Genomic DNA, 26665 nt, shown 5'->3' on the forward strand with positions numbered 1-26665 from the left:
AAATCAGTATTAAGCCCTCTACAGATGCATAAAATAATTATAAAACAAACTCACTTGCAGCTAGATAGCAATTAAAATAAAGTATTATTTCTTCTCAGAAATCATAAATTTAAAAGAACTAGAGAAGATTCTGTATAAACATATATCTTTGTGAAAACTAGCAAGTTCTCGTGTAGACTAAGAAGTGTGATATACTGATATGATCTTAGGAAATTCTGCAAACATTTGGGAGAAAAGATTGAATTTATTGCATTTAGAGGAAAATATCTTAGAGACTACTGCAAAATTCTTGTCCCAGAAAGTGCGCTGAAAATCTTCCTTGGAATCCTCTGAAGATATCTAATACATACAGCTGCTTACAAGCAAGATACCTTAAAAATTTGTACATGAGAAAGTCCATCCTGTAGGAATTAGACATTATGGTTTTAATTCTTAGAGCCAGTCAGGATTGTCCATTGAGGTATTGAGCTCTTTGGGGGTGGCATTGTTTTTTGTTATTTGTTACTCAGTGCTCTACTCAGCGAAACTTTCGCAAAAGTTTTGGCAGGCTTTTTGCATATGATTTTGCAGGAAAGATCTTGGGAAAAAATGCTTCTTCTATTTCTAAAACTTCCCAGGAAAGTAAGTCACTGAACAGGTAACCCCAAAAGCAAAGCTTCATTTTTCTGCCTTTAGTTGGTATGAAGTATTCAACATAAGAAAGAAAAAGACACCATCTATGTCTTAACAGTTCAGGGCAGCATTATACTTATGCAGGTCCCTTCAAAGTATTTTTCTTTACTCTCTCAAAGCATAAAGTACCCTAGCAGAAGAATAATGTGATTATTTTCTTTGGATCTGAATTTTGTTAMAGCTGTTCTACTGATCTCTTCAGTTGCATATACCTGATCAAACAATTAGTGTTTCTGGAAAATATACTTGGGAAAGTATAGGTTTTAAAAAGTAAGAATAAAAAGAACTCTAGTGCTGACAAATGGGAATATTTTTTTCCCTTCTAAAGGGTTAAAACATTTAAAACAGAGTAGGCAGGACTGAGTTCATCGTTATGATCACAGAGCTCCTGTTCAGATTCTGCTTTACTTGTGAGGCATTTACATTAATTAAGTGCCTTGCCATTTGTCCATAAGGTGGAAGCAACCCATTCTAAACTGTGAAGGTGGCCTTCAGGATCACAATTCTCAGTGAATACATATCTTAAATATTACACTCCCATTTGTACATTTCAGTTGTGGTTCTTTCATTAAAAACATCTTGATTTCACAGAAATTACCATTGCTAGTACATATCAGTGTAGTCCATTTTATTATTACCAAAATGCTACTGGGGTAGCAGCTCATCTTAGAGGATGTTTTCTAGCAAATATTTTTCAGTGGAGCAAGTATCTGTTCCTGTCTTTGGTTTACATCTCTCTGAATCCATCTGAAAGCTAATTACTCTTCTGGTTTTCTCCAGCCATTTCTGCATTTTTCTTAAATAACATCGATCAAGCATTATAAATTTCTGTCTGTCTTAAAAATTACCGTCCTGGATCTGACAACATACTAGTCAGCAGTATGATATGTGATATATCAATGATATATCACCCTGGCTCTACAGATTGTATTACTAGGTTGAGTAAAATCTAAGCTGTCAATTGCTCTACTTTTTTTCAAATTCGTTATAACTTCAAATGTAATAGAAGTTTCAAATGAGGGATAAAAATTAAATGAAAAAGAATGAAAATAACATACCAAAATTGAATCATAATGTGTTCTGTTAATCCTTATCATTTACTTCTCATTTTATCTTGAAAAAGTCTTAGTTGTCAGTTTCTGGATTTTTGATCACCTCTGAAGAAGAGCATTAAACTAGTTTWCTTCCTTATGTGTGATATATTTTCTTTGTTAGTAGGCTGGGGTTTTTTTGGTTAAAAAACCACTTTATTTCAAGTAATTCGTATTTTCACATTAGTGTGATCTGCTGTTCAAGTCAAATCAGTTGTATTTTTTTTCCTCGTATCGTTTTAGGTTGTGTATCCTAAATCATAAAGCTTTGTATGTGTCCTCTTTTATCTTCACTCTCATACATACACATATGATTGATTCACACACCCTATTTTGTGTACCTCACTTTTCCTATTTCTGATTATAAGTGTGGATCTTTTGTAACAAGCAGAAATAATGATAAAGCTGATTGACATTTTCCTTCTACAGTTTGATGAGGCTTCTGCATCTTCTTTTTCATCATTTTGCAATGATGCTAAAAAAATTTCATCTGGATGCACATAATTTTGAAAAAGCCGCTCTGCATAAACTGCCTTCCTGACTTATCTTATGGCTAGCTATAGCCTTTCATGAAAGACAGGGCTAAGCATTTCAATAGCCGTGCGCCATTAATTTTAATGCAGTCAGCGTTCACCTCTGGAGAAAAAAATGAGACTTTTTTTTTTACTCCTGGATTTATTCTGTGATAGTGCTGATTATAGGACGAACAAAATTCAAGTATTTGTTTTATGAATACTTGCTAGAATACAGAGTCCTTTCTCTTTTCAGAAATTTACTGGGATACAATATGCTCACTATGGCTTCTGCTCTCATTGTAGTAGCATTTCCGCATCAAGGAATTAAAGCCTCTGTCTGTCTTGGTCTTATCAATAGCTGAGCAGGGGGAGGGGGAGCTGCATCAATAAATTTCTCTGAATGAGGATGATTCCTTTTGGTTGTTTTACAGATTAGGGAGACGAATAGCCAAGCACCGCACAAAAGATCAGAAAATGTAATTTCTACAAAATGGTATTATATACATAAATCTTATGAAAGACACATACCTTTGGGATATCATAGACCATACACTTCTGTGTAATCCATTACCCATGCTGATATAAACCTTTGAATCGTGGGTTAAAACCTGAGGCTGGGTAACCTCATAAATATGCTAATCCAGAGTAATCAAGCAAAGTGCTATTGCAAATACAAGATTTTTATTCCACAGTTCCAACAGCTTTATAGCATACTCTACACTTATAACAACAAACTTTGGGAAATCACTCTGTGTGTTTGAGAAAATGCTTTGCCCTTTCCTTGGCATCTCACCAATGATTTTTACATACATTATGTTGAATGATGTGATCTTTATGCAAAATCTGGGGTATGTTTTGCCTTTTCTAACCAAGTATTCAATTTCTAAAATGTATAAAATGTTGCACAAGTTTTTTAAATTCAGCTTATATTGCCCTATAAAAAATTATTAGCATTTTTATTAAACTGCAGACCAACCAGTAAGTTAACTAGTAGGTTGTCTGGCAAAACCAGCTGTACTGGTTTTGTATGTGGCTGTATCTAAGAAGATAAAGGCTTCGAGGATTTTGCAAAACATATATTTTTTGTAGAGCATTTTCCATGTGTCCTTATGTGTATTTGCAGAAACACACATAATCATGAACTTCAAATGTATACTTTAAATTCCATAACCATCATATTAAGTTATATAATTGCTGAAATAGTCTAGCATAGATTTTTTAGGAAAGGTGAAAAATGTCTTCCATGGAGGAAAATAGGACATTTTTGATGTTTATAAACTTTAGAATACAGAATTCTGCTTTTCTTTGGGGATGTAATTTCTATGTAGTAATAAATCCTCACTGAATGCTTATGGAATGTTTATGGAAAGAGCTGTGTTAAAACAAGTCTTTTTTCAAGAAGTAAACAGCTTTATTTAGTTACTATTTCAACCCTCAGCTATTGCAATACTAATTTTTACTTGGCCTGTTTGAGTAATCCATTTTTTAATTCATGTTCAAAGAAAATTCATTTACTTAAAAAAAAAAAAGGAAGGAAAAATAATCAGTTCTGTATTCATTTATTCCTTGGTTCCTATGAAATGCCTGTCAAAAATAATTATTTTCCTAATTTTTGTAATAAGTGATTACAATTTTGTATTAGCTGCCTGAAGAATTGAAGTCTAAACACTGGGGATTTAAGCAATACAGTGTATTAGGTTTCTGTTTGTAAGATTAGCTATATAATGTAGACTTATCTCCTGATGTAAATGTAAATATTTTTTTTAATATAAAATCGGGGTCCATTTTTTATGGTAAGCTGTCATTTGCCTAAACAGCTAAACAGCTAATTCAGTCTTCATAAAATAAGATTGTATTTTAGTTTTAGATTTAAATGTGACATTTTGTGGAAACAATACTGTTAGTGCAACTACTTCTGGGGATGTTACAGAGATGATGGAGCTAAACTCATCTCTGTAGTAGCAGGCATTAAAAAAAAAAAAAAAGAAAAAAAAAGCTATTGCTGATCTAGTGTTGACAGTGGTCCTGCTTTGAAGTGGACCACTTTGAAAGGGAGTTGAACAGCGTGAACTCCAGATGTTCCTTCCAATTAACATTTCTATGATTCTGTGATGATAGTTGTAGTGTTTAATTTGTCTAAGTCATAAAAAGATCTAATTGCTGAAATAGGAGAGAAATCAAATTCTAGCAAGTTAAAAAATACTTTTAAATTTACTTTGATCACCAAAACCATATAATCATTCAATGTGTCTGGCTTTCTCTATGTATTAGAATTTAGGTTTTAACTGTTTAAAACTATTCTCTTTTTTTTTCCCCACTCTGCCTGGCATATTCCCTCACCATTCCCTGTGCTTCTATGTTTAATTTTTCTACCTGCCCATTTAATCTGACTTAGACTTTTAAACACTAGAGTTAATGAAGGTGTTGTCTAATGGTTTGCTGTTTCACAGTGTGTTGGTGGGAAACCTAGTCCTGCAAAGATTTATTTCTAAAATAACTTTCTGATACTCTAGGTATTTGCTGCAACTAGTTTTGATCTTTTTTTTCTTTAAGTTTGAAACATATCTTTTCTCCCCTGCCTATGACTTCTAAATTTCTTTCACTCTCTCATTGACTTAAATACTCAATATTTCATTTTTTAATAATGTCTGTATTAATCATTCCAGAGATACTTTCCATACTGCAATAAACTGTAATTTGGAAAACTTTTTCCCCCCAATTTTTCTTCTTCACTTCTTGGATGTTATTAACTAAGTATTTCTATGTGTAGTAAGTATTAGTACATGTGTGTACACATGTGCAACTTAAATATAGGAGTAAAGTAAATGAGAGTGTATGCATACCAATTTTAGTAGGCAAAGTGTGAGGCAGGAAAAAATTCAACTGTAAAATCCTTCACTAGGAATGTCATTCATCCCACTTGAAGACAAATCTAGGTTGTTTTCCAACCTTTCATGATTTGGAGTAGTGCAAATAATATCCTGTAATTATTGTATTGCCTGAGAAAGAAAGCGGTGGATGTTTGGATAATCTAGTGTGTGCCATCATAAAAGACAGGACTACAGCATGCTAAGCTACTCTCTAGAAGCTGTTTATCAAACCTTAATGATGTGAAGACTTTGATGTGGAGTCCACTTTTCTTGAAATTATTTTTATTGTTCAAGTTATGCTGTCAGTATGACAGTTTTATTGTAACTAATTCTCATCTTCTGGGAGGATTGTTTATCAGCACAGAACATTGGACCACATTTTTTGTTGGCATCAGTACAGTGGAAAGCAGGAAGCGTCTTGTCAGCAGACATTTAACTCCATATTGCTGTTCTGATCATTTCAACCTGGAAAGACTAAATATATCTTTTTTTCTATTTACACATTATGTTGTTATGGATAAATATCTGATCGGTACTCAGAAATTATGGCTAAAATGTATCTCCCCTAATATTATTGATATATTCTAAGTTTAGTGTTAGGTTAGTCTAAGCTAATCATAGACTCCTTATGTAGTCAACGGAGACAAATGGTCATGCATACTGTTAGACATCTATTTTAGAATCACTCACCTCTGAAGTGTCTTTCTATTTCTGTTGATTATTATAAACTAGATGATGATTTTTACGAGATGCTTAATTTCTACATGGAATAATTAGGAGACATACTCTTTCAAACGTCTTTCTCAAGTTCTAGAAAAGCCATTATTTAGAATGAATGTATATGGCATTTTTACTCTCCATATTAAAGTGTTTAATGTTTTTCTAGACCATACAAAAATTACTTGAATTCACTGGTGGTRTATTTGTCCTTTTATTACCACATTCAGTAGGAATTTTTGTTGTCCAAAGGAAAAGCAAATACATTTTGTGTTCAATACATTGAATATTTCTATTGTGAAAAAGATGGTTTCCTACCATCTACCTTCCATTGATGGAGGTACTGTTCCTGTTCATGTTGAAATTCCAATGTGAAGAAAACATTATCATTCTTCTCTTTCTAAAAATAAATAAATGTAGTTATATTTAAACAAAAGATTACAGTCATAAATCCCGTAACTAACTATGTAATTACTAAGTTTAAAGATATACATAGATTTTTTTGCTTGATTTTATACAATACAGAATAATGCCTTTAAAAACAATATACTTGGATTTCTGCAGTTATATTTCTGCATATTCTGCATCCGAGATTCATTTCATACCACAAATGACAAATGAAAGATGTCGTTACATTTATAAAATTTTCAACATCCCATTTCCGTGTATTTGGTCTTTTCCATCTTTCCTGCTAAAAACTTTATACACAGAAAATGTTCTCATCCACAAAATTATTTTCCTTGGCTGCCTTTTAGATTTCAGTTGTCTAAAGTTGCTTCAGTCAAGAAGTGTTCCTTGAGAAAATGTAAAAGAGGTTGGACTGCCAAATAAATTGATCTTCATGTTCAGTCAATTTTCACTTCTTTTGATTTAGAATATACATAGTACCTATATATAATAATTTTATCCAGGAAGGAATTCAATTACAGTTTTCATGATACTAAAAAAACTAATAGTTTTGTAGGGTTTAAGTATCCATTATCAGCACAGTCCAGACTGCATACTTTAGGTTACCTCTGACCTTTTCATATTATGTTTTGAGGTTTAGTAGTGAGACCATCTACCAAACTTTTAACATGTATTTATTTTATTTTATTTTATTTGCCCATTCTTAATTTACTGATAGTGGAAGGTGAAAGAATTTTATTAATGGAAGTTGAAAAGTGGTATTTGTTCATTGTCTGAGAGTCTGAGTGTGAGAAGCTCACATTAATGGTTAATACAAACTGTTTTGAAATGGAGCATAGATTAAAATTGCTTTTTTATACATTACTTGAATATATGAACCATTCCGTATATTGGATTCATATCTACTGTGAATGTGGAATTTTGATTTAGTGCACTCCTATTGTGACTAATTTTTCCTTTCTTTTTTCCTTTTGCTGTATTGGCTTCCAAGCAGAATTGCACAGACAATTTCTTGATAGCTGTTCAGCTGTATTTTTCAAACTAAAACACAAAATTCCTGTTTTCCAAGGCCAAACTTGTTTCCATATAGAAGATGTGCCTAAGTTAGACTTTCAAGATATGTCTCATTTATAAACCATTACATAATTTAAAAATATGGGTGATGTGGAACAGATCTTGACCTATTGTTTTGTGGGACTGTATTAATACTCCTTACAATGAGCAGTGTGAACACCACATGAACTGTTTAGAGCAGGGGAAAAAAATCTATTTCCTCAGACATTAACTTTTAGAGATTGGAAAAATCATTCAAAACTTGTTCCTATTTCAACAGCCATATTCCAAACATCATTACTCAGTGTAAAGTGTGTTTCCTACATCAAGCACATAACCAAAACTTTGTGAAAATTAAGAAATGCTGTACAGGAAAATGTTAGTTGTGATGCATCCTCATGTTCAGTGCTCTCTGGCGTATTCCGCACAACTTGGAGGACTCCAAAGAAATAAATAATCTCCATAATTCTCCATCAGATTTCCCCAGCAGGGCTCACCTCCAAGATAACTGGCTCTTGAATCCTCCTATAAAAAATGTATCGGGTCACAGTGCCTTGTTTACCTGATACGAAGTTCTTAAGGGCTTCTTAAGGGTTCTTTAAAATCATATAACTTTTTTTGAAGGCCTCAACATGACAGAGAAGACAGCCACATCAGTGGTGCTTGTTGAAACAATCACCACTGCTCAGTTATTGCCCATCATTTTTTTTTTTCATGTAGCTTTCTATCTTTAAGACTATGAACTGTAACATATATATATAWAACACATCTTCCTTTGTAAGCTCTTTACACTACCTTTGAGCTCTTATGACTGTGAATTTCAGAACGTATCGCAGAAGTTACTTACAAAATTCCTTCATTTTCAGGATGAACCTTGAGACTAAATTCATTACTGAATACAAAAAGCTATGACTTCAATAGATATAACAGTTTTATGGCATTTTATAATTTCCTTGCACACACTTATTTTTTCCTGTTTCACAGGTTGAAACTATCCATCTCTTTTTTCCTTGCACCTTACCTACCATATCAACTCTCCTTCTTTCACCTATTATCCTTTCTACTCCACACAAGAACACAATCTCGTATATGATCTAATTTACATATTTGATTAAACTTTGAACAATCTTCCCAAATGCTATTTTGTTTTGAAGTTCCCCCACCCCCTTCTATTCAGAACATCAAGAAGAGTTTGCATGCTGAAGAACTTGGCTCCTTTTTATCTTGTAAAAATATTGATGACTACAACTCTGTCATTTTAAAATAGATCATCATAGCTAGAGTATTGCTACCATTAGAACTTTCCAAACTACGCTACAAAAATTCATGTTTATCCATGGCAGGCTGTTCAAGTACATATCCTCTAATAATAGGGCAGCTTTCATTCTTGATGGAGCTATGTCATACTTTTTTCTCCTCAAAACTATGAGGAAACACAACTTTAGTTGTTGTGAAGCAAGTGTTGAGTTTGGACTTTGCCCTACTGGAGTAGGAAGCTAATATATAAGTATTGTATTTTTTTCAGCATATTCRTTATAGTTTGATAATGTAATAATCAAAAATCAGCTATTAGTTCTTTTAGTGTTTGTTTGTTTGTTTGTTTTTTCCTAAGAAGCAAAACTTTTGGCCAGGTACAAGTCGTGTGGCATTATTTGTGTGGATATTCCAGTAATATAAGTAGTTGCTAAGGAAAATAAAAATGAGCCGGTATTATGAAATCATATTAAAGATTTTGTTGTATATCCTGAAGCTCTCTGAATATGGTTCTGTGATATTTAGGGTACAGTTTTGGACCTCTTTATTGTGAAAGTGTTAAACTCTAATTTACCTTAAAATGTATGCTTCATTTCTTTATTTTTTCTTTGCAGTCAGTAGCAAAAGATTTAGGAAGAATAAGCATTTGGTAGTTTTCAGAAAAATATCTTAAGTCATGTTGCAAAACAGTTGGTCTATAACAGTACTGGGTCAGAAAGTTATCACCAGTGACTGAGCCACGAGTCTCCACCATGGAAAGCTTTTAACCCTAGTTAAGCAAGGAAATGAACTGTTTTAATTGATGAGAGTTTTTCTAGTAGTTTTGCTTAAGGATGTGAAAACTGTTCAATAACATTTATGACAGATAGCTGTCTGTAACCTTCCTTCAGAGAGTGGAGTAGGTCACAAAGGTTAATTAGCTAAATATATCTGTATCTATAGCCATATCTATATCTGCCATATTTATATTTATCTGTTTTGACTTCTCCTTTAAAAGCCTAATACTGATAAATGCAAGTATTAGCATCTACACCTGAAATCATATTGTGAGTAATTTATTACAGTACTATAAGTAATCATACTTCYATTCTTCAGTGCTAGGCTGTTTAAAGCAGAGATGTAATTGTTCCCCATTTTTTCTAGGGAGCTAATTTTATCCTGGAAATTCTGTGTATTCACTCACAGAGATGCTTCTGGCGTAGATGAATATTTACTGCATGCCACTTGGTAATTCTATTCTACAGGAAATGATGGAGATAAGATTTAGAATTGAAATTTCTTATCTAACAGAATCATTTATACCTTACGGCTTTGTCTTGATCCTCATTTGTAAGGGAAGACGCAAACAATATTTGTGGCACCCACAGGCTTATTAGGCATTTAGTAGATGTGAGGGCTACTTAGGCATAATGTGTTGCAAACTACAAATAAACAAAAGAGCTGTTCATCTCTAATATCTTTATTTTATGTCAAAAGTTAAAACCTGTGTAGAACAAATTTTTCTGTGTTTAATTAACATAAACTAAAATAATTACGGTAATGCAATATGTATAAATGTTTTTTCAACCCAAACACCTTAGTTGTGTCATTAAAGATGAACTCTGTTGAAAATGCCTTCTGTTTTATCTCTTTGTATTAATTCATCTTCTGAAATACGGTATTTGTAACAAATATTCTGGAAAAGCCAGCAGTTATTTTGAATGCTAAATATTATTTGAAGGGAATCCTGCCTGCATTTAAAGTGCAGTTTGATTGTTTTATTTTTCACTTAAGCTATTCTTAAAGAACTGTTTATACCCAGGATGTTCTTCATATTGGGCCAAACAACTCTTCAGATCTTTAGTCAGGTTTTATTCTTTTCTTTGTAAAGGTTACTTTGGTATTAGCAGATATTTTGCCAATTTAGCCCACTCTGTAATTTCTCCCCAATTTTTCTTGTTTTTTACTATACTCTCTCTAATTTTGATACAGTATTCATCATGACAGTAACTTCAAGTTTTTGAGAATTTCAAAATTCTGCTTGCATTGAATGAATGTAAACTTGCATACTGAGTCCAAGAGAGTTCTTTCTCTCCTGCTCCATCCCGCATAGGCTTCCACTTCTTTTCTTTCTACAGACTCCTGGGCCAGAATGTAGGTTTGGCCTTGATCTAAACACAGCAACCTATTTCTGTCGGGCATGTGCACCATCTCTCTCGTGAAAGGAGATAGATGATAGCACTTTAATGAGATTTTGCTGGTAATGGGTGGAGAGTTTATCTCTCTCAAGGAGTTTACTACACTAAATTATGCTCAGATTAATTTATCTAGTACTTTTCTTGGTGTTATAGCCTGGGAAGTTTGAAATACCTGCTTCCTGTGCTCTGAATTCTAGAATTACTTATGTTATTGCAATAGTAACATAGTAAAGAGAAAACAGAAACTACATTGTAGAGATGTATTTGCATGATGGTACCCTCCGTGCTTATTCCTGGAATGATGCAACTTTCATGCTCTGCTTGCTTAGACTAAGTAATATTCTGACCTGTGGTTTGGCCGTGTTTAGCTGGCACAAGGCACAGTAACACTATTACAAAACTAAAGTTTACATTATTTACATTATTATTTACATTTTCCCCTAAAAAAAAAAAAGAATTCCTGAGTATCATGAGTTATCATTTCTAAAGTTCACAAGTAAATTGTGAAAGGGAATCAGAGTGATTGGGTATAATGACTAGTCACGATCAGATCTTAAATCCACAAAGATCTATAAAAACAACAATTATTTGGATAGACTAGAAATATAGTTAGATAAACACCTCATGCATTTCRAAGTAGAAAATTCTGTATATCTTTGATAATTATACTTTATGAACATTGAACAAGACAAGGACTTAGGAAAATTAAAGAAATAACTTAAATATTAAATACAATCCTTAACATTAGTTTAAAAGTAATTATAGGTTCTGTTCCATGCAAGCATGAGTGTGTGTCTGTGTGTGGATGCTGTCTTGGAGATAATAATTACATCTTTGTGAAAAATTATAGTAAAGAGTTGAGCTAATGCATGTTCTGGTGAGATTCTAAAAATGTAATTTTTTTTTTTTTTTACTTTAAAGTAATGTGATTTGAAATAGTTTTGTTATGCACAAGATTTGTCCAACTTTTAATGCATGCATTCACTTTAAAATTATACAATTAAAATATTTTAAATATATTAAGTACAAAATACTTTTGCTTGTCATTTTTAAAATCTTGTCTCAATATGAGGAGATTATAAAAAAGGTTTATATCAATACAGTTTATAAATATTTTGAATGTTGGAATTATGTTGAACACAAATTTTATGTAGATATTTCTATTAACTTTACTGCARTAGTAAGACTATATTCCATTGTTTGTATTTTAACACAAAGACAGACATTACTTACTCGTCTCGCTTTATGGTAAATGAAGATGTGTGCACACTAGACTTGAAATTGATCATCCATAGAGCCATTAAACCTCAGCCTAAAAGCAATTGTTGATTCTGAAAATGTTGTAATTTACTTTTATTTTACTTGCAGATTGCCTTCTCACAGCACAATACTATCATGGATCTTGTGCAGTTCTTTGTCACCTTCTTCAGGTAAATTGCTTTTTCTGCCTTCTGACACAATCCATGCTAATTCTGTTCCATCAAACCAATGTCATCTCCAGCTCCTTAATCTTAAGAAATCCCTTAAAGGAAGTCTTTAAACTATGTTCACTAATTTGTACCAATGGGGGATACAGTACTTTACTGAAGGCGATTCTTAGTTTTGATATATTCAGTAGCACAGTCTTCACTTCATTTCCTGCATAAAACTTAGATGTGTACTTTGTATTATAGCGAGTAAGAGAAGACAGCTATACTGATTTAAACTCAAATAATTTACATGTGAGAATTTTTAGTGAACTGTTTTATAGAATTATTGTACATGATGCTTCTGTTCAATGGCTTATTAACTTTTTTAATAAAGCACAAAAATTCATTACTAATAATTTCGTGAGTTAGAGATGAATTGAGGAAGGCAATAAGTGATGCATGAGATTTGGTTGTGACAGCTGTGCCGGAATTTTCTTGATCTGTACATGCACAACTATTCTAGCATCTGAACAAATTCCCCTGAAAAACTTCTTAAAAGTTCAGCTGTCTTATAAAATGTCACAAACTTTAATATACATGCATTTGCTACATGCATTACTTTGGAATTTTACTATAAAGTTACTTGTTAGTAACCATGACGTGTGTAAAACGTGAACAGTGACAGACAATTATTGTTCATCAGACTTTCTAGATTTCTAAAACTGCCAAGCATTTATTTCACAATAAGTTCACAACAGAACTTTTGTTTGCTGTACTTTGAGGAATCATACTTGAAGGATCAATGCACTGAACAGATCCAGTTCTATTGATTAATGGCATTTAAAAGGGGGCAGAAATGAATGGTCATTGAACTCTACCTCACCCAGTGCATTGGCTAATGGAGAACAGCCTACCAGCTTATGCAAAGAAGCCTATTACTCTTTCACTGCACACAAAGTGATAAAATACTGGTTGCCTAAAGGTCAGTCTAGTGGTTTATTTTTCTGGGAAACCAGCAAGATCCGAAAAATGAGGATGTTCAAGTGAATCTTAAGAAGACAAACTTTTATCACAGAAGATGAAGAAGTCTGAGCACGTTAGGGTAGAAAGGTGCTGCAACAAGTAGCAGAAGTAGATGAGTAAGTGATTCATTTCTGCCCTACACAATAAGGCTGGCTTCAAAAAGGTGAACAATTGCTTTAAATTATGGAGTGAAGCCATCTCTGTAGATGTATTGCATTAGCTTTCCTGGTATGTGTCTGGTATGGGTTGTTCCAGGTAGATGCAAGCTCCGTGTGATCCTGGTGAAAACAGTGATCGCTTTACCTGTACTCTAAGCTAAGCGGAAACCAAAGCCAATGTTACACCCCTTACTGAAAGAAAGACTACASCTGCCAGCTAGTGAAGCCGCAAAATAATTGTCCTACCAAAGCTTTCAGCAGACAGTCAGCTCAAGAAGAGGGGCTTGCAGCTGTCTGCAGCATAACATTTAAAAACAACCTTAGGAATCCARTTGCAGAAATAAGTAATGTATGTAGATACATAGGTATTTCTAAAGAAAACAGAAAATGTTGTGACTAGAGCATTGCAGTAATCCCAGCAAGGTACAAAAGACTATGAAATCTAGTGGCAAGGCATCCTCCAAAGGCAGACACGAATTCAGCTAAGGTTTGAGTCTTCTTTTTGATGGTTACAGTGATAAATACAATCTTGATCAAAATATATTTTCAAATCTTTATGTACAGTTGTATGGTAAACTCCTACAAATGAATGAAAAAAGTTGAAATATCTTTCAGAAACTTTTCTCTTTTAGAGTTTAATGTGTGACACCTATGGTATTCCAAAGCTGAATATCACTTGGTAACCAGTTTAATTAGGAGTCGCTTTTCAGTGTTCACAATACTGAAAGTGTAAGCAAGTAGTAAATTAAAATAATAGCAAAAAGGGTACTTTTAAGAACTGAATTGTACTTCTCTGAAATGTCTTTGAGCTATGTTCTGTATTAGGGTATAAACAAAATCTTTTATCTATGTGCAAGTACGTGGGTGACAAAACAGACCTGTCTGAACAGACAACAGCCTTTTAATTAGAGTGTTCATCTCCGAGAAAAGAGATTTCTGTTCTCTTTTGCTTGATTTTGCTTTCTATGTAGATACTGTTGCTCCTAGAGTATCAAACAGTAGATAAAAAGGAAAAMCTTTTTTCTGGCAACATTTCTGGGTGGTTAGGTGTGAGCAGGCCTCCGTAGGACTGACACTGCCAAGGGGCAGTTCAGCCCCTGCCCATCTTGTGAGAGTGTTTTGTGTGGGAACTATAGGTCTGGCTGAGCATCTCAAGGTTACAGGGACATAGGTATTATCCACATAGTGATATTCATGATACTGAAAAACACTGTTTACTTTCATCCTTTTTATATTGGATTGTTTCATTGTATCTGTAGGTTCAGTGACCTTTTCTCTAAAAGTAGAAACACAGAAGGGTAAGGGTAGTGATAGATTTCTAACAATCTTATAGAAACTGTGGCATCTGTGTGGCTTTATAGTTGGTGCTTTGAATACTTTTAGCCCTCGCAAGTGAAGAAGTGACTTTTTTTTCCACCTACTTTGAAGCAGTAAAGTCTCATTTGAAAATTTCACAAGCAGCAAATGCGAATTATCTTTCTTTTTATACTGCAGAAATTCAGTCCCCACAGTTATATAAAGTCTATTCCTACATTACTCTGACCTCTAGAACACTTAATAAGCTAAAGGCTGAGTTTTGTTCTACAGTGTTAAGTTATGAAGTAGTTTTCTGTGTTTGTAAATCTTAAATSAATATAGTGTAGCTGAGTCAAGAAATTTTAGATGTTTCATATGAAGCATCCTTAGTTTCTGAAGACATTATTTACTTTTTCTTTATATCATATTTTATCGTGTAAAAATTGACAAGCTCAATATTTATTAGTTTCTATTATTCATATTTTACTTGACTAATTCCAGAACTGGGAGCYAAGAAACTCTTAAATTCTAATCTTGCTTCTGATACTGACTCAGGGTGGATTGCAGCAAAATTTTCAATCTGTTTATTATTTACTTTTCGTTCCATTCACATCAGACATATGAATACAAGGCATGGATTAGAAGGCACACTGTTTTAGTTATATTGCTCAGTTTTACAGTACATTAGATAGCAGCAACATACCACGTATTTTTACAACAATATTTTTACAGCACTTTGAACATGCAAAGTATTGTTAACAGGAAGTGTTAATTATCATTCTTATTATTTATAATTGATTATAAGTAGATGTGCCAGTTGTGTTGTTTTTTCTGCATCAAACCAGCTAAGATATTTGAGACTGTTAAAARATAACTATCTTTAGTGTGAATAAAATTATAGTTAGGAACTTCTAACAGTTCTCATGCATTTCTTGGAAACTTTTTTTTATATTAAGAATCTGAAACAGGATTTCTGATAAGAAATGTAGTCTTGTCTCCTATTCCTGCAGGCATGAAATTGATGCAGGACACAATGGTTAACTATTACCATTTTTGTGATAGGTTTTTATATCCAATGCTGCTGTCATAAATATTCTTTCTAAAGTCTATTTCAAATGCATACAACTAGCCACTAACTAATTGGGCAGTTGCTGTCAGCCTACATCCTCTTTTTGCTCTCAGAATGATTCCTTCTTTTGTTGCTTAACTCTCAATGTGAAGCTGCCAAATGGCAGTATTTATGACTGGCTAGCATGGTGYGCTTTAGCCTTTTTTATAACACTTTTCTGTAATATTATGAATTACAGAATTTTCAATTTGTGATGAATGAAGTAGCATTAAGAAGCATAGATACTTAAAAAGTTCAAAAATACTTCTTTTTTACTTTTTAGAAATTCTAGTAAAAACATGATCCTTTGGGGTTGCAGGTACAGTCTTTTGGACGTATCATTCTGTGTGCACTACAAGTGAGAGAAAAGAATATTAAAAATATTGCAAATGGAAGGGAGGGGGATTTAGGTTAGGACAAGGATTAACAGTATGAGTTAGAATAGGAAACAGCAGTTACGGAAGAACGAGATTTACCAGCCTCATCTGGATCACTGTGCATGTCAAAAAGTCATAACAATTATGCCTCAATTATGTTTCACACGATGGAGTTGATGGGTGCATTTCAGAGGGTTGTATCAGAGCTTGTGTTCCTGAATCTGCCATTCTTTGCATAAATGTGCAACGAGCAAATTCCGTAACACAAGTTCTCTTTACTAGCCTTCTTTGGGGTGGGGGGAGCAGGTGCTTTTGTTAAAAACAAGTATGATCAATTAATGCAAAAATTTTGCCTGCATAGCTTTATGAGATGGAATATTGATCACCATAAAAAGACAAAAGTGCAATCTTTCAAAATCAGACCATGTCTACCATGACTGGATTCTCAAAAAATACAGAGGTCTGATCAAAAAAATCAAAATTAAAATATTTACAGGTAGCATGAAAATCAAGTTATCTTGGCAAAGTGAGCTTTACATTTGAGGGTAAAAAAAAATTGATTTTTCCTTATGGAAGCATTAAACAGTTTTCATCTCACTTAAAAGCAAATAGTTGTTTGAATTCCACTCCTACATCTGTAGTGGGCGTTTTGAGGGTATTTTTTTCTTAAAATGTTTGTGTTTTGAATTATGGAATATAGATTTGTCTCTTCCTTTCTATGAATCATCAGGAAATTTTTTCATTTCTGTAGAGTTATTTGATTTATTCTTACTTCCTGAGAAGATAACCATTTGTTATTAGCCTGCAGACAAAGGAGATTCCCCAGTACCACTGGATTGGTTGCTCGTTTATAACATCACATGAGTCATTTAGTCTTTTGGTTACTAGAACAATTTTCCATTATTTCCTCCCTGTTTTTCTTTCTTTGTTCAACCTTTGAGTCATTTGGAAGTGCATTTGAGTGTACTAGGACTTGCTGTATTTTGGATTCAATATATTGTGTTTCTTAAAGTATAGATTGCTTGCTCTGCTTGATATCTGGAGGTGGCCTCTATACTTGCTTTATATACAGCAGGTTTAGGCTTTTTCTTCCTTTAAGTAGACACATTTACAATTTTGCATTTCTGATATCATGTATATATCAAATACAGACTATGAGAGTTGTTCATTCTTCCTGGTGAAGCATTTAATCCCAATTTTTGCTAACACCATAAATAACAGTAAATAAACTGAAATAAGTTCTGCAGTTGGTTTAACTGCAGAGGGAATCGAGAATAGATTTGAAGTTCTGCCTTTTGTGGATTGTGGATTCCTGTAGTTGAATGAGAGAGTTTGAGCATGAGATTGACTGTTCAGAAATGCCCTCAGAGCTAACAAGTTTGTTAATTTGACATAGAGACTAAAAGGAGTAAATGCTGATGACAGCTAAATTAAAGCTTAATGCATAGTATTAAAGTAACTTTGTGCAAAATGAAAAAAAGATGCATGTATATACTAAGTTACTAGATAGAACAGTTTGTAAATAAAGCTCTCTATTCCATAATGTGTGTTCATTATTTTTCTCTAGTAGTATGATGCTTGAATTTAGTTGCAATACCGTATCAATAAGGTTTGTGTGATAATTACAGGATTTTTTAAAAAATCTCTTTTTTCTAAAAAAGAAAAAGAAAATAAACTACTAATCTTCAATTCCACTGTTCACTCTTCATGGTCCTGTAACCTAGCATTCCAAAAAGCGTTCTGTCATCTCTTCTCATTTTATGAAATCTCATTGGAATCAAAGCTGCATGTTGAACCTAGAGGCCTCTGAAGGTGGTATGCCAAATACATTTTTCCAGAATGCTGAAGAAAGTGTGTCTTTTCTGAAGTCTTTTTGAAGAGAAGACTCCCCTACACTGAGACAGTTCTGTAAAGTTCTCCTTGCAGGGATATGTCTTTTTACAGATGCTTTGTATTTTGTTTCATAAGAAGCATCATAGATAATTCATACTATGTTAATGTTTTGATTCCCTACATTTTATATTGTATTTTGTTAAATCTGATTAGCAAATTATATTTTCAGACTAAAAACAATGTTGGAGCTCTGAGCTATTTGTCTCTTAAAATGCTTAATCCTGGTCACTTTTTTAATGAAACTTCAGTCCACCATATTTTAAACAAAAGACCTACAGCAGGTTTTCATCTATAATAAATAGACTTGAAATTTTGCTTTGTCATTTAAATTCAAAAGAGAACCCATTCTGCCTTCTTATGATAGGTGCATGTGCCAGTTGCAAAGCTAACTGCAGAAGTTTGTTGCCAGATRTAAGTATATAGGAAGGTGGAAGAAGGGCTGATGAAAAAAAAAATAATATGAAAATAAAAGAAGTAAGAAACAGGAGAGTTATAGCTGTTATAGCAAATGACAATCTGCTTTCTCAAGTGGTTTGCTTGTCTGTCTTTGCAGACACAGTCAGTATGGCATGCTGTGAAATGAGTGACATTAAAGAAATGAGCAACCTGTTTATGGCAGTAGAAAAATATTGAGAGACCTTGTATTTGATTGTAATAAGCCATGGAAAGAGAGTGCTAGAGTGCATGCTAGCCTGGATGCAGCCCTGTCTAACATGCTGTAGGTGACCCTGCTGAGCAGGGAGGTTGGACTAGATGATCTCCAAAGGTCCCTTCCAACCTTACTGATTCTATGATTCTATGAACTATTGTGGATTTCACATATATTAAAATATTAAAACTAATCATTTACTATTGAAAGGAGAAATCTGGATTCAAAGAAATTCATTTAATGAACTTTTTAAAAGATAAAAATATTCCAGTAAAATTTCCCTGTACCAAATGAAGAATTTTGCATGGAAGATTTTGTTGTATTTTTTTGTGTATTATTTGGTTGTTGGGTTTTGTGGGGTTGGAGAGGTCATTTTATCAACAGCAAGCAAAATTATGGAAACTTTACAGTGAAACTCATACATTAAGAAATTGTTAAATAATTTGTTTATATTTTAATGTTGGAATTTAGTCTATGTATGCATCCCAAATACACTCTATAGGATAATTGTTTTCTATGTGTTTTCAATATTTTTATCATAATTTAGGAAAATATGGTTTCAAAATCACATTGCTTTCCTCACATCTTGTGCCAAAATTCTAAATGTCAGGTTCTGAAGTTTAGTCGTCTGTATATAGAAAAATAATGATCATTTTTTAGCCTGGAAATCTAAGAGCCTTGCTTTACCTTAAGCAGACTTTCTTGATAATAGGGGTTATAATAGTGTGAGCTRTAACTTTACACTTATAGCTTCAAATATGTTTGCTTCTTTATAAAAGCTCTTGGAAATCTTACATAATGAACATAAGAGTCCATTAACAATTTGTAGAACTTCATGATGATATACCAGTTTAACACCCTAAACAATACTTTCATTAAATAAGCATGGGTTTGTGGCTGTTTAAATATGTTTCATGATGTTAGCAAATGATAGCATCTACACAAGAGAAGTAGTGCAGTGAAAGAAAAGGATGAGAAAAGAATGAAAAAAGTGTTATTGAAAGAAGGTGAATTTTTAGTTTGGGAGGCTACTGAAATGTAGCTTTGGTTGGCAGTGCTTTTTCCCCAAATACACTAATTGGCTGTAATTAGAATAAATTAGATTTTTTTCTCCTTAATTTAAAGTCTCAAGTAATTAGTATAAATCAGCAGAATCATTGCAAATTCTGAAGTGAAAGCACATCTATTTTTAAATATAAACAGTTTATTCCATTGCTAGTTCTTCTTGAAATTTATTGCAAATATACAAAATTCTCTACTTCATAATTTGTCCTCAAATGTAATGGACGTAGTTTTTTTCCTTTTTCTTAGGTGTGATTTTTTTATATAAAACACCAGTTGTTGGAAAAAATATAGGATATTTCATCCATGAAGGGCAAACCCATAAAATTATATGAAATATAAAAGTATTTTCTATGAGTGAAAGAAACATAATCACACTGTATGGATGTGATGTTCTATTTATTCCTTGGAGATTAATTTCAGTTAAATTAAACCTCTCTGATTGTAATTCTTTATTAACAGTTTCAAAGGGGTGAAAAGAAGAACAGCTGAGAGTTAAAGGTCACATCTAGAGTTTTATTGCGTAATATATTACAGGGTCCTTTAAATGACAGATAGAACGTTGCATGTTAGTCTTTGAAATAACTTTYTGACTTGCACTATATTCATTTTCCCTTCTTAGTTGCATGTGAAGGCTGTTTGTATAATAGACCATTCATTTATACTTTACTATATTATTTCTAATATGGCTGCTGACATAGTTAATATTTATGAATATATGCAAAGGAATATAGCTAAGAAAAAAATTATGTATGTGCAATAGATATTTGTTATGTAGTTTATATGTGCTATTAATTGTTTAATAATTATTTTGTTTAATAGAGATATGCAATTCTAAATTCTCTGTAAGATTTAGGTCTAGGTACATATTTGAAAAAAATACCAGTATCTTATTTTTCATAGTCATCTTCTTACAAGTAACAAGTTACCTGCTCAGACACATTTCTTTCTTCTTGTATTTAAGAAGGGTTTTGGTGTTTCATTGCACAAAAAAAACGATAAACCTTGGCTTTGTTGGGGCAGTTGTCAGAGATAATTTTAAGCAATTCTAGTATTTTATGCTTGGGGAAGTAAAAGATTAGGGCTTTTCTGTATTCTATATATATATTATATGCAGTCCCCACAAGGGTGCAGTTGCTGTTCTTAATTATTATGTAGTATACTGGTGATATTTCATTGGTGTTGCTGACTTAAAGTAAAATATATTTTATATAAAATGCRTTTGTTGCYATTAATATTTCATGCACCGTTGTCAGTTATGCATTCAGTACTTAAATTGCAAAGCTTTATTAAAAACATTTTTGATTTCTTAATGTATTGTTTTACTTTTATTCTTTTCCTCAGTAAAATGATTTCAGTTACATTTTTAATAGTTATATTAAATGCACTCCTTTAGAGCTTTCTTACAGAGTATGCTTTTGCAGTATTCCATTTCTAAGGCCCTTTTTTCCATGTCTTTCTCTTAGCTTTCATAGACTAGTCCAAATATTTGGTGCCAGAATAGYATCCAGTGGTCCTAAGGAAACCTCTCGGAAAACTCTATGGCACAGGGTTTTAATTTGTCCGCGATACGTATTTTGGCTCCTTTGGAGTGCTGTATCTTTGCACTGCCAACACCAGTCTCAAAACAGCGAGGCTTCTCTCATCAAAAGCATTTCCTATAGCCAAGCGGCCACCTACAGATAACATGCATCTTTTATTACAAGTGCTTCCAAGAGACATTACATTCTGTATGCAAAACAGCTGTCTCAGTCTGGAGAGTCTCAGCTTGTGCATCCAATCCTTTGTTTATAATTTGTGTTTTATATGGATACTCACTGTGGTACCAAGTATGGGTATTTGGGTGAATCAGTCCCTGAATACATATACAGTGCTGCCCCACTTAGTGCAAAAGGCTATCAAAGACTCTAAAACAGAGAACTTATATTCTCCATTATTTCTTTACCTCCAGTCCTCTTAATATCCAGTCCTGGTTCCCAAGTTTTGTACCATAAGCTTYCTGGACAAATTATAGCTAAAAAAATTAGAGAAAACTGTTTGCATTTTAATCAGGTCTTCTAGGTATAGATATTTGATTAAAGGCAATTTACATATTTTTCTTGGTTTTTTTTTTTTGTTCATTCATATTGCTGTTTAAGTGCCAAAACAAATTATCAGATTCTATTCTTCCATTCTTCTCTCAGAGGTACACTTGGAAATACAGGTATAGGTATGATATATTCACATATATTTCACACAGATGAATGTATATTTTTTTTAGTGGAGTCGTAGTAGTCATGCATATGTGGTACAAGTGGCTGCAGTGCAACTTCCGGGATCTTTTAGAAAATAGTGTCCATTGGGATCATCCACATTTATCTGGGAGAAGTAGTAGTGAGTGTGAAATATGCATTTCCTTACTGATTTCTTGGTTAGTTAATAAGAAATCCTAAGGGAGGGGGGGGGGAGAGAAATTGTGCAGAATTCAGTTGTAGAGGACCAGCAATATCATCTTGTGATCACTATCAGGTTTGAGTAGTTCCATAAGTGCCTAAAAGCTAATGCTACCTGAGTGGAGTTGGAATAAATCGTTTGACATTGCATTTCAGAGGATTGAGCATATACCCGTACAGGTAGTGACTGCTCCCAACAGGGGGCTGGGAAATCTCAGCTGAAGGATAGAAATTTCCTGGTCAGGGATATGGTTTCTTTAAGGGCCTTTGCCTTGATTACTTGAAAAGGTCATAGACTAAAAGAAGTGATGCTTGGATCAGATACTGCTAAGGGATTTGAGATACCACAACCACTAGAGTACTAGTGATTCTAGTATGTCATGGATTTACAGAAAAGATGCAGAGTTCTAAGAATTTCATAGTTGTGTCAAGGGTGGCATGAAATCTACTTTTGTATCTTCTATACTTGATATTGAAAAGAGCTTGCAGACCTAAGTTTCTGACTCCTCGTAGTAGAAATTTTAAAACATTTTTAAAACATTAATGGACTGTGCAAGAGCAATATGCTCCCTTTTGTAAGTCAGGAGTAAATGTTTTCCAGAACCAATTCTAGAGTTGCTTCATGATAATATCTGCTATATTTAGGTAGTATTATTTAAAGCCTTTTCCACTATTGATCTTAATTTTTCCAGGTATTTGTGGAGTCCCGTGCAATCCCAGGGAGGATAGTTGGCACAGAAAACCTACATTCCATCAATCCCACCTCATGGATGAGATAACTGTCGCTTATAACCAATCATGAATTAAGATTGTATCCTGGCCAGCTGCAAAAGAGCGGTATCACTTGCTCAGAACTGTCTGTGCTAATTGCAGAAGAYCAAAATAATCTCTGTGTTTTAGAGAAGGGACTCTTTTTAAGCTTCATAATTTTTCCACATATATTCTTCCTCTGTCATTGTTTTATCAAAGTTATGAAATGTAAGCACACTCTTCTCCATTTATGAAAAAAATCACTTAAGAATTGTTATGCATGTCTGAGCATATCTCCTGTAGTGGACAGGCTAATGATGCAGTTATATGAGRTCTTTAATGCTAGGCTATGTCTGAGATCTTTGTAAGGCTGTTTTCTTTAAAATAAGTTACAGTTCCAGGTACTTTTCTTTATAAGATGAGAGAATAACATCTCTGCTGAGGAGTTCCTTTATAATCTTTTTGCCATGGTCAATAAGTAGTATAAGATGAAAATAAATTTTCAACTTCATATACATCTACTCTGTGGAAGATGTGGAATTCTATATTGTCAGCTTTATATATACCTGAACTGTCAGCCTTTCCTCACTTTAGAATAACTTTATGTGTTCTAGTGTTCTCTATACCAGCAGAGCTGCTCGTGGCAATTATTTTGCTGTGTGAACTGCAAAAAGGGAATGCACATTTTCTATTGCCATATTTTAAAAGTATATTGAAGAACAGTGCTTTCTGCTGATTCCCCATATTTGTGCATATTTTTTACAGCCAGGAGCTAAGGTGTGATRTTTGTAAACCTTTCTTTTAAAACCATGTTCAGTAGTTTTATGAATTACATCTCTGCAGATGCTGTTCCGCAGATCTAACAATGAGCTTCCTTACCTTGCATCCTTACCAAACAAGGATCGACCTGAGAGAACCAGAGTAGCAGAAGGTCATATGTATGTCTTTTCCACTGTTGTTCTGTTCTTATGGAGTTAGTAGTTGCAGACATTTGAGAAGTGAGTTTTAGGAACAATTTATATGACTTTCATGGCTTTATATGACTTTCATGTTTTTTCTATGATTTTCATGGGGAATTAACATATGTCTAAGCTTTATTTATGGAAAATACCTGTTTTCAGGCTTACTTCCAAAAATAACATTATAAGCACTTGTACGTCTGGATAAGAATTGTTCATGTAATGARCTTCAAATGAACTTGAAGGTTGTTGCTTAATTTTTATGAATTCCACTTGAGAGACAAATAGATAAATAAATGCAAGTCTGCATTTGAAAGACTTTTCATGATACTTGCAGTTTTAAATTCAATTTTAGATCTTTTGCAGTTGAAAGGGCATGAGCCCTTTGTAGGGCTTTAGGATTAGGGAATTCACAGATGAATTAAGTCTTCAGGCTACTTTTTTCATGGGGAAATAGGTAGAAAGTGGGAGCTTAGGAGTTACTGCTTTACTAAAACAATAGGGGCAGGAAGAATCTGGATTACAGTAGGAGATGGAGCTAGGCTGAAGCAGGAGAAAACAGTAAAATCTGTGTCAGTGAAGAAGGAAAGATTGACCAACTATTAGCTGATCAGTTCCAGAAAATGGTATGTGGGATGCAGTAGGTGCATGGCACCACTGCTACTACTAGTTTTTTTCATGAGTAATTCTCACTATTATCAAAAATAAGAGAAGGGAGTTCTTTAACCACTTAAATGGTTATGGTGACTTAATAGGTGGTATGTTTCACTGGCTGTAACAGCAAGAGCTTATTTTAAACCAGGAAACAAATACAGTTGTCTGAAATGTCTTAGCTTCTCAGAATCAGCAAAGATTTATTTCTGTGACCCCACACACTGCAGAGCTATTGACTGGAAGTTGTATGTCCTACTTCATTGCTAGCCAGGACTACTTTCCCTCTCAGCCTCACACACTTCTAATTTGAAACCATAACACTTCATTTCCAGAATAATTTAGGATTGCTAATCATTGAAATATTCCTATTTATAAGAATATTTGCAAAACCTGTGTGCAGGGCAATTCAATTAATCATTAAAAACGTCCAACATTTTATATGTATTTCATATGTATCAGATTCCTAACATTCTGTTTACAGTGCTTTGTGCTTCAGATAATGCTGCTGAAATCTTTGGAGCTGCCTGTCATGTGTATTAGTTAACACAAGTAAGGATGGCTGAATCAATCACATCATAATCATGAGCACAATATTCTTGTCAAGAACAGTGGGACAAATCAATTGCAGTGACAATAATTGCTTTTCAGAGTCATGGTTTCAGAAAAAATAATTGTTAATTACTTTTATTTCAGTATTGTGCTTGCTTTATAAAATATCAATTAAAATATGCTCTATTTGCCAGTAGAGGATAACAAATACTATAATAATGTGTCATTAGAAAAACAATTCTTAGAAAAACAATATATGTGGTCTGTTAGGAGTCTTGTACAATGTTAATTTAAAAACATTAACTTACAAATGAGACTCATTTTCTTCATTTGCATGTATCCACATTAAAACCCCCTTTTTTCAACAGTGTTTGTAGTGCTTTTTTTTTTTTTTTTTTTTTTTNCCGATGATTATTATTATTTTTGGTTCATATTTAAAAAAAAATCATACTTAGCAGGAAAGAGAATTAATTAATGTTTTAATACAATGTAAGGATCATTGTTTCAGTTACTGTCTAATGAAGAGTACGTATTCATACTGATGGCAAAAATACTGAAATCAAAGGGCATTATTTGTTTGTGGGTCTATAGAGATATTTAACCATAGTCTCACACAGCATAGCAAGGTCTAAGTAACTAAGTAGTAGTTTCCTTGATGGCCCAGCTTCCATTTTCAGAAAGGACAGGAGGAGCTTTTAAAATATGTGCACATATACCAATATGCACTCAGTGAGATCCCTATATACCCAAATACCTCTATAAAAGTAACCTTTGGTTGATTATGCTCTGTCCATTGGTAAGCAATGTGAACAAATAGAAGAAGATCTGCAGAGCTGATGCTGAAGACCTGACATCCACACTAGACATATTTCATTGTTTTTCCACTATGGACAAGCTATTTCCTATGCACTCATTCCTATGATGTTATGTCTTCATCATGTCTCCCTTCAGCTCCCCGTAGTTTCAAAACTGAAAAGTGTATTTCTACAACCCTTCCCCTAATCATCTCAATTGTACTCCTTTATACCTATTTAATTCAACTTGTCCTTTTGAGATGAGATGGTGGGCCCTTCTGGCAGTCTTCCAGATACAGACATGCTGTGGATTTATGCACTGACATCCTGTTGTTTTCGGTTTTCTTCTTTATTCTGTTTCTAATCTCTCCTAACATTCTATTTGCTGTTGTGACTGCCACTAAACGGAGCTGTTTTGTTCAAGGAACTATCTACAATGACTTCGAGACTCTTCTTGAGTGGTGATTGCTGATTTAGAAGTTAGAATTTAGATCATTCTGTAKATATGGTTAGTGATTTCTTTTCCTGTCCATATTGTTTTCAGTTCACTAGCACTGAATTTCATCCTCATATTTTGTTGCCTATTCTCAGTATCGTGAGATCCTTTGCAGTCTGCTTTAGTTTTTATCACCTTAAATAAACCAGTAAAATATCACAACAGTCTGAAACCAGGTTAGTCTGACAAAACTTATTTTCCACATCTTTCTTTACTTCATTAGCATGTTTTGGGGGATTTTTCCATGTATGTTTTCATGAAAAAACTGATTGCTTGTGYAGAAAATAGAGGAGAATGGT

At 33.4% G+C, this 26665-nt stretch overlaps 1 protein-coding gene across 10 annotated transcripts in view; it reads left to right on the forward strand.

The window, feature by feature from the left end:
* Positions 1–26665, forward strand: part of ATRNL1 (attractin like 1) — a 515292-nt gene that overhangs the window by 251862 nt on the left and 236765 nt on the right. For 5 of the 10 annotated variants that reach the window (XM_085319057.1, XM_085319058.1, XM_085319060.1 and 2 more), the window contains one exon: positions 12126–12187. The exons of 4 other annotated variants lie outside the window; for them this stretch is intronic. In XM_085319057.1, coding sequence (XP_085175183.1) covers positions 12126–12187 — 62 coding nt within the window. Of the gene's footprint in view, positions 1–12125; positions 12188–22856; positions 25442–26665 lie in introns of those variants that run through there. One more of the 10 variants, XM_085319065.1, reaches the window with a different exon arrangement.

The sequence above is a fragment of the Rhea americana genome, unplaced genomic scaffold, assembly GCF_003343005.1.
Source record: "Rhea americana isolate MKP2758 unplaced genomic scaffold, rheAme1 scaffold_57, whole genome shotgun sequence".
Lineage (NCBI taxonomy): Eukaryota > Metazoa > Chordata > Aves > Rheiformes > Rheidae > Rhea > Rhea americana.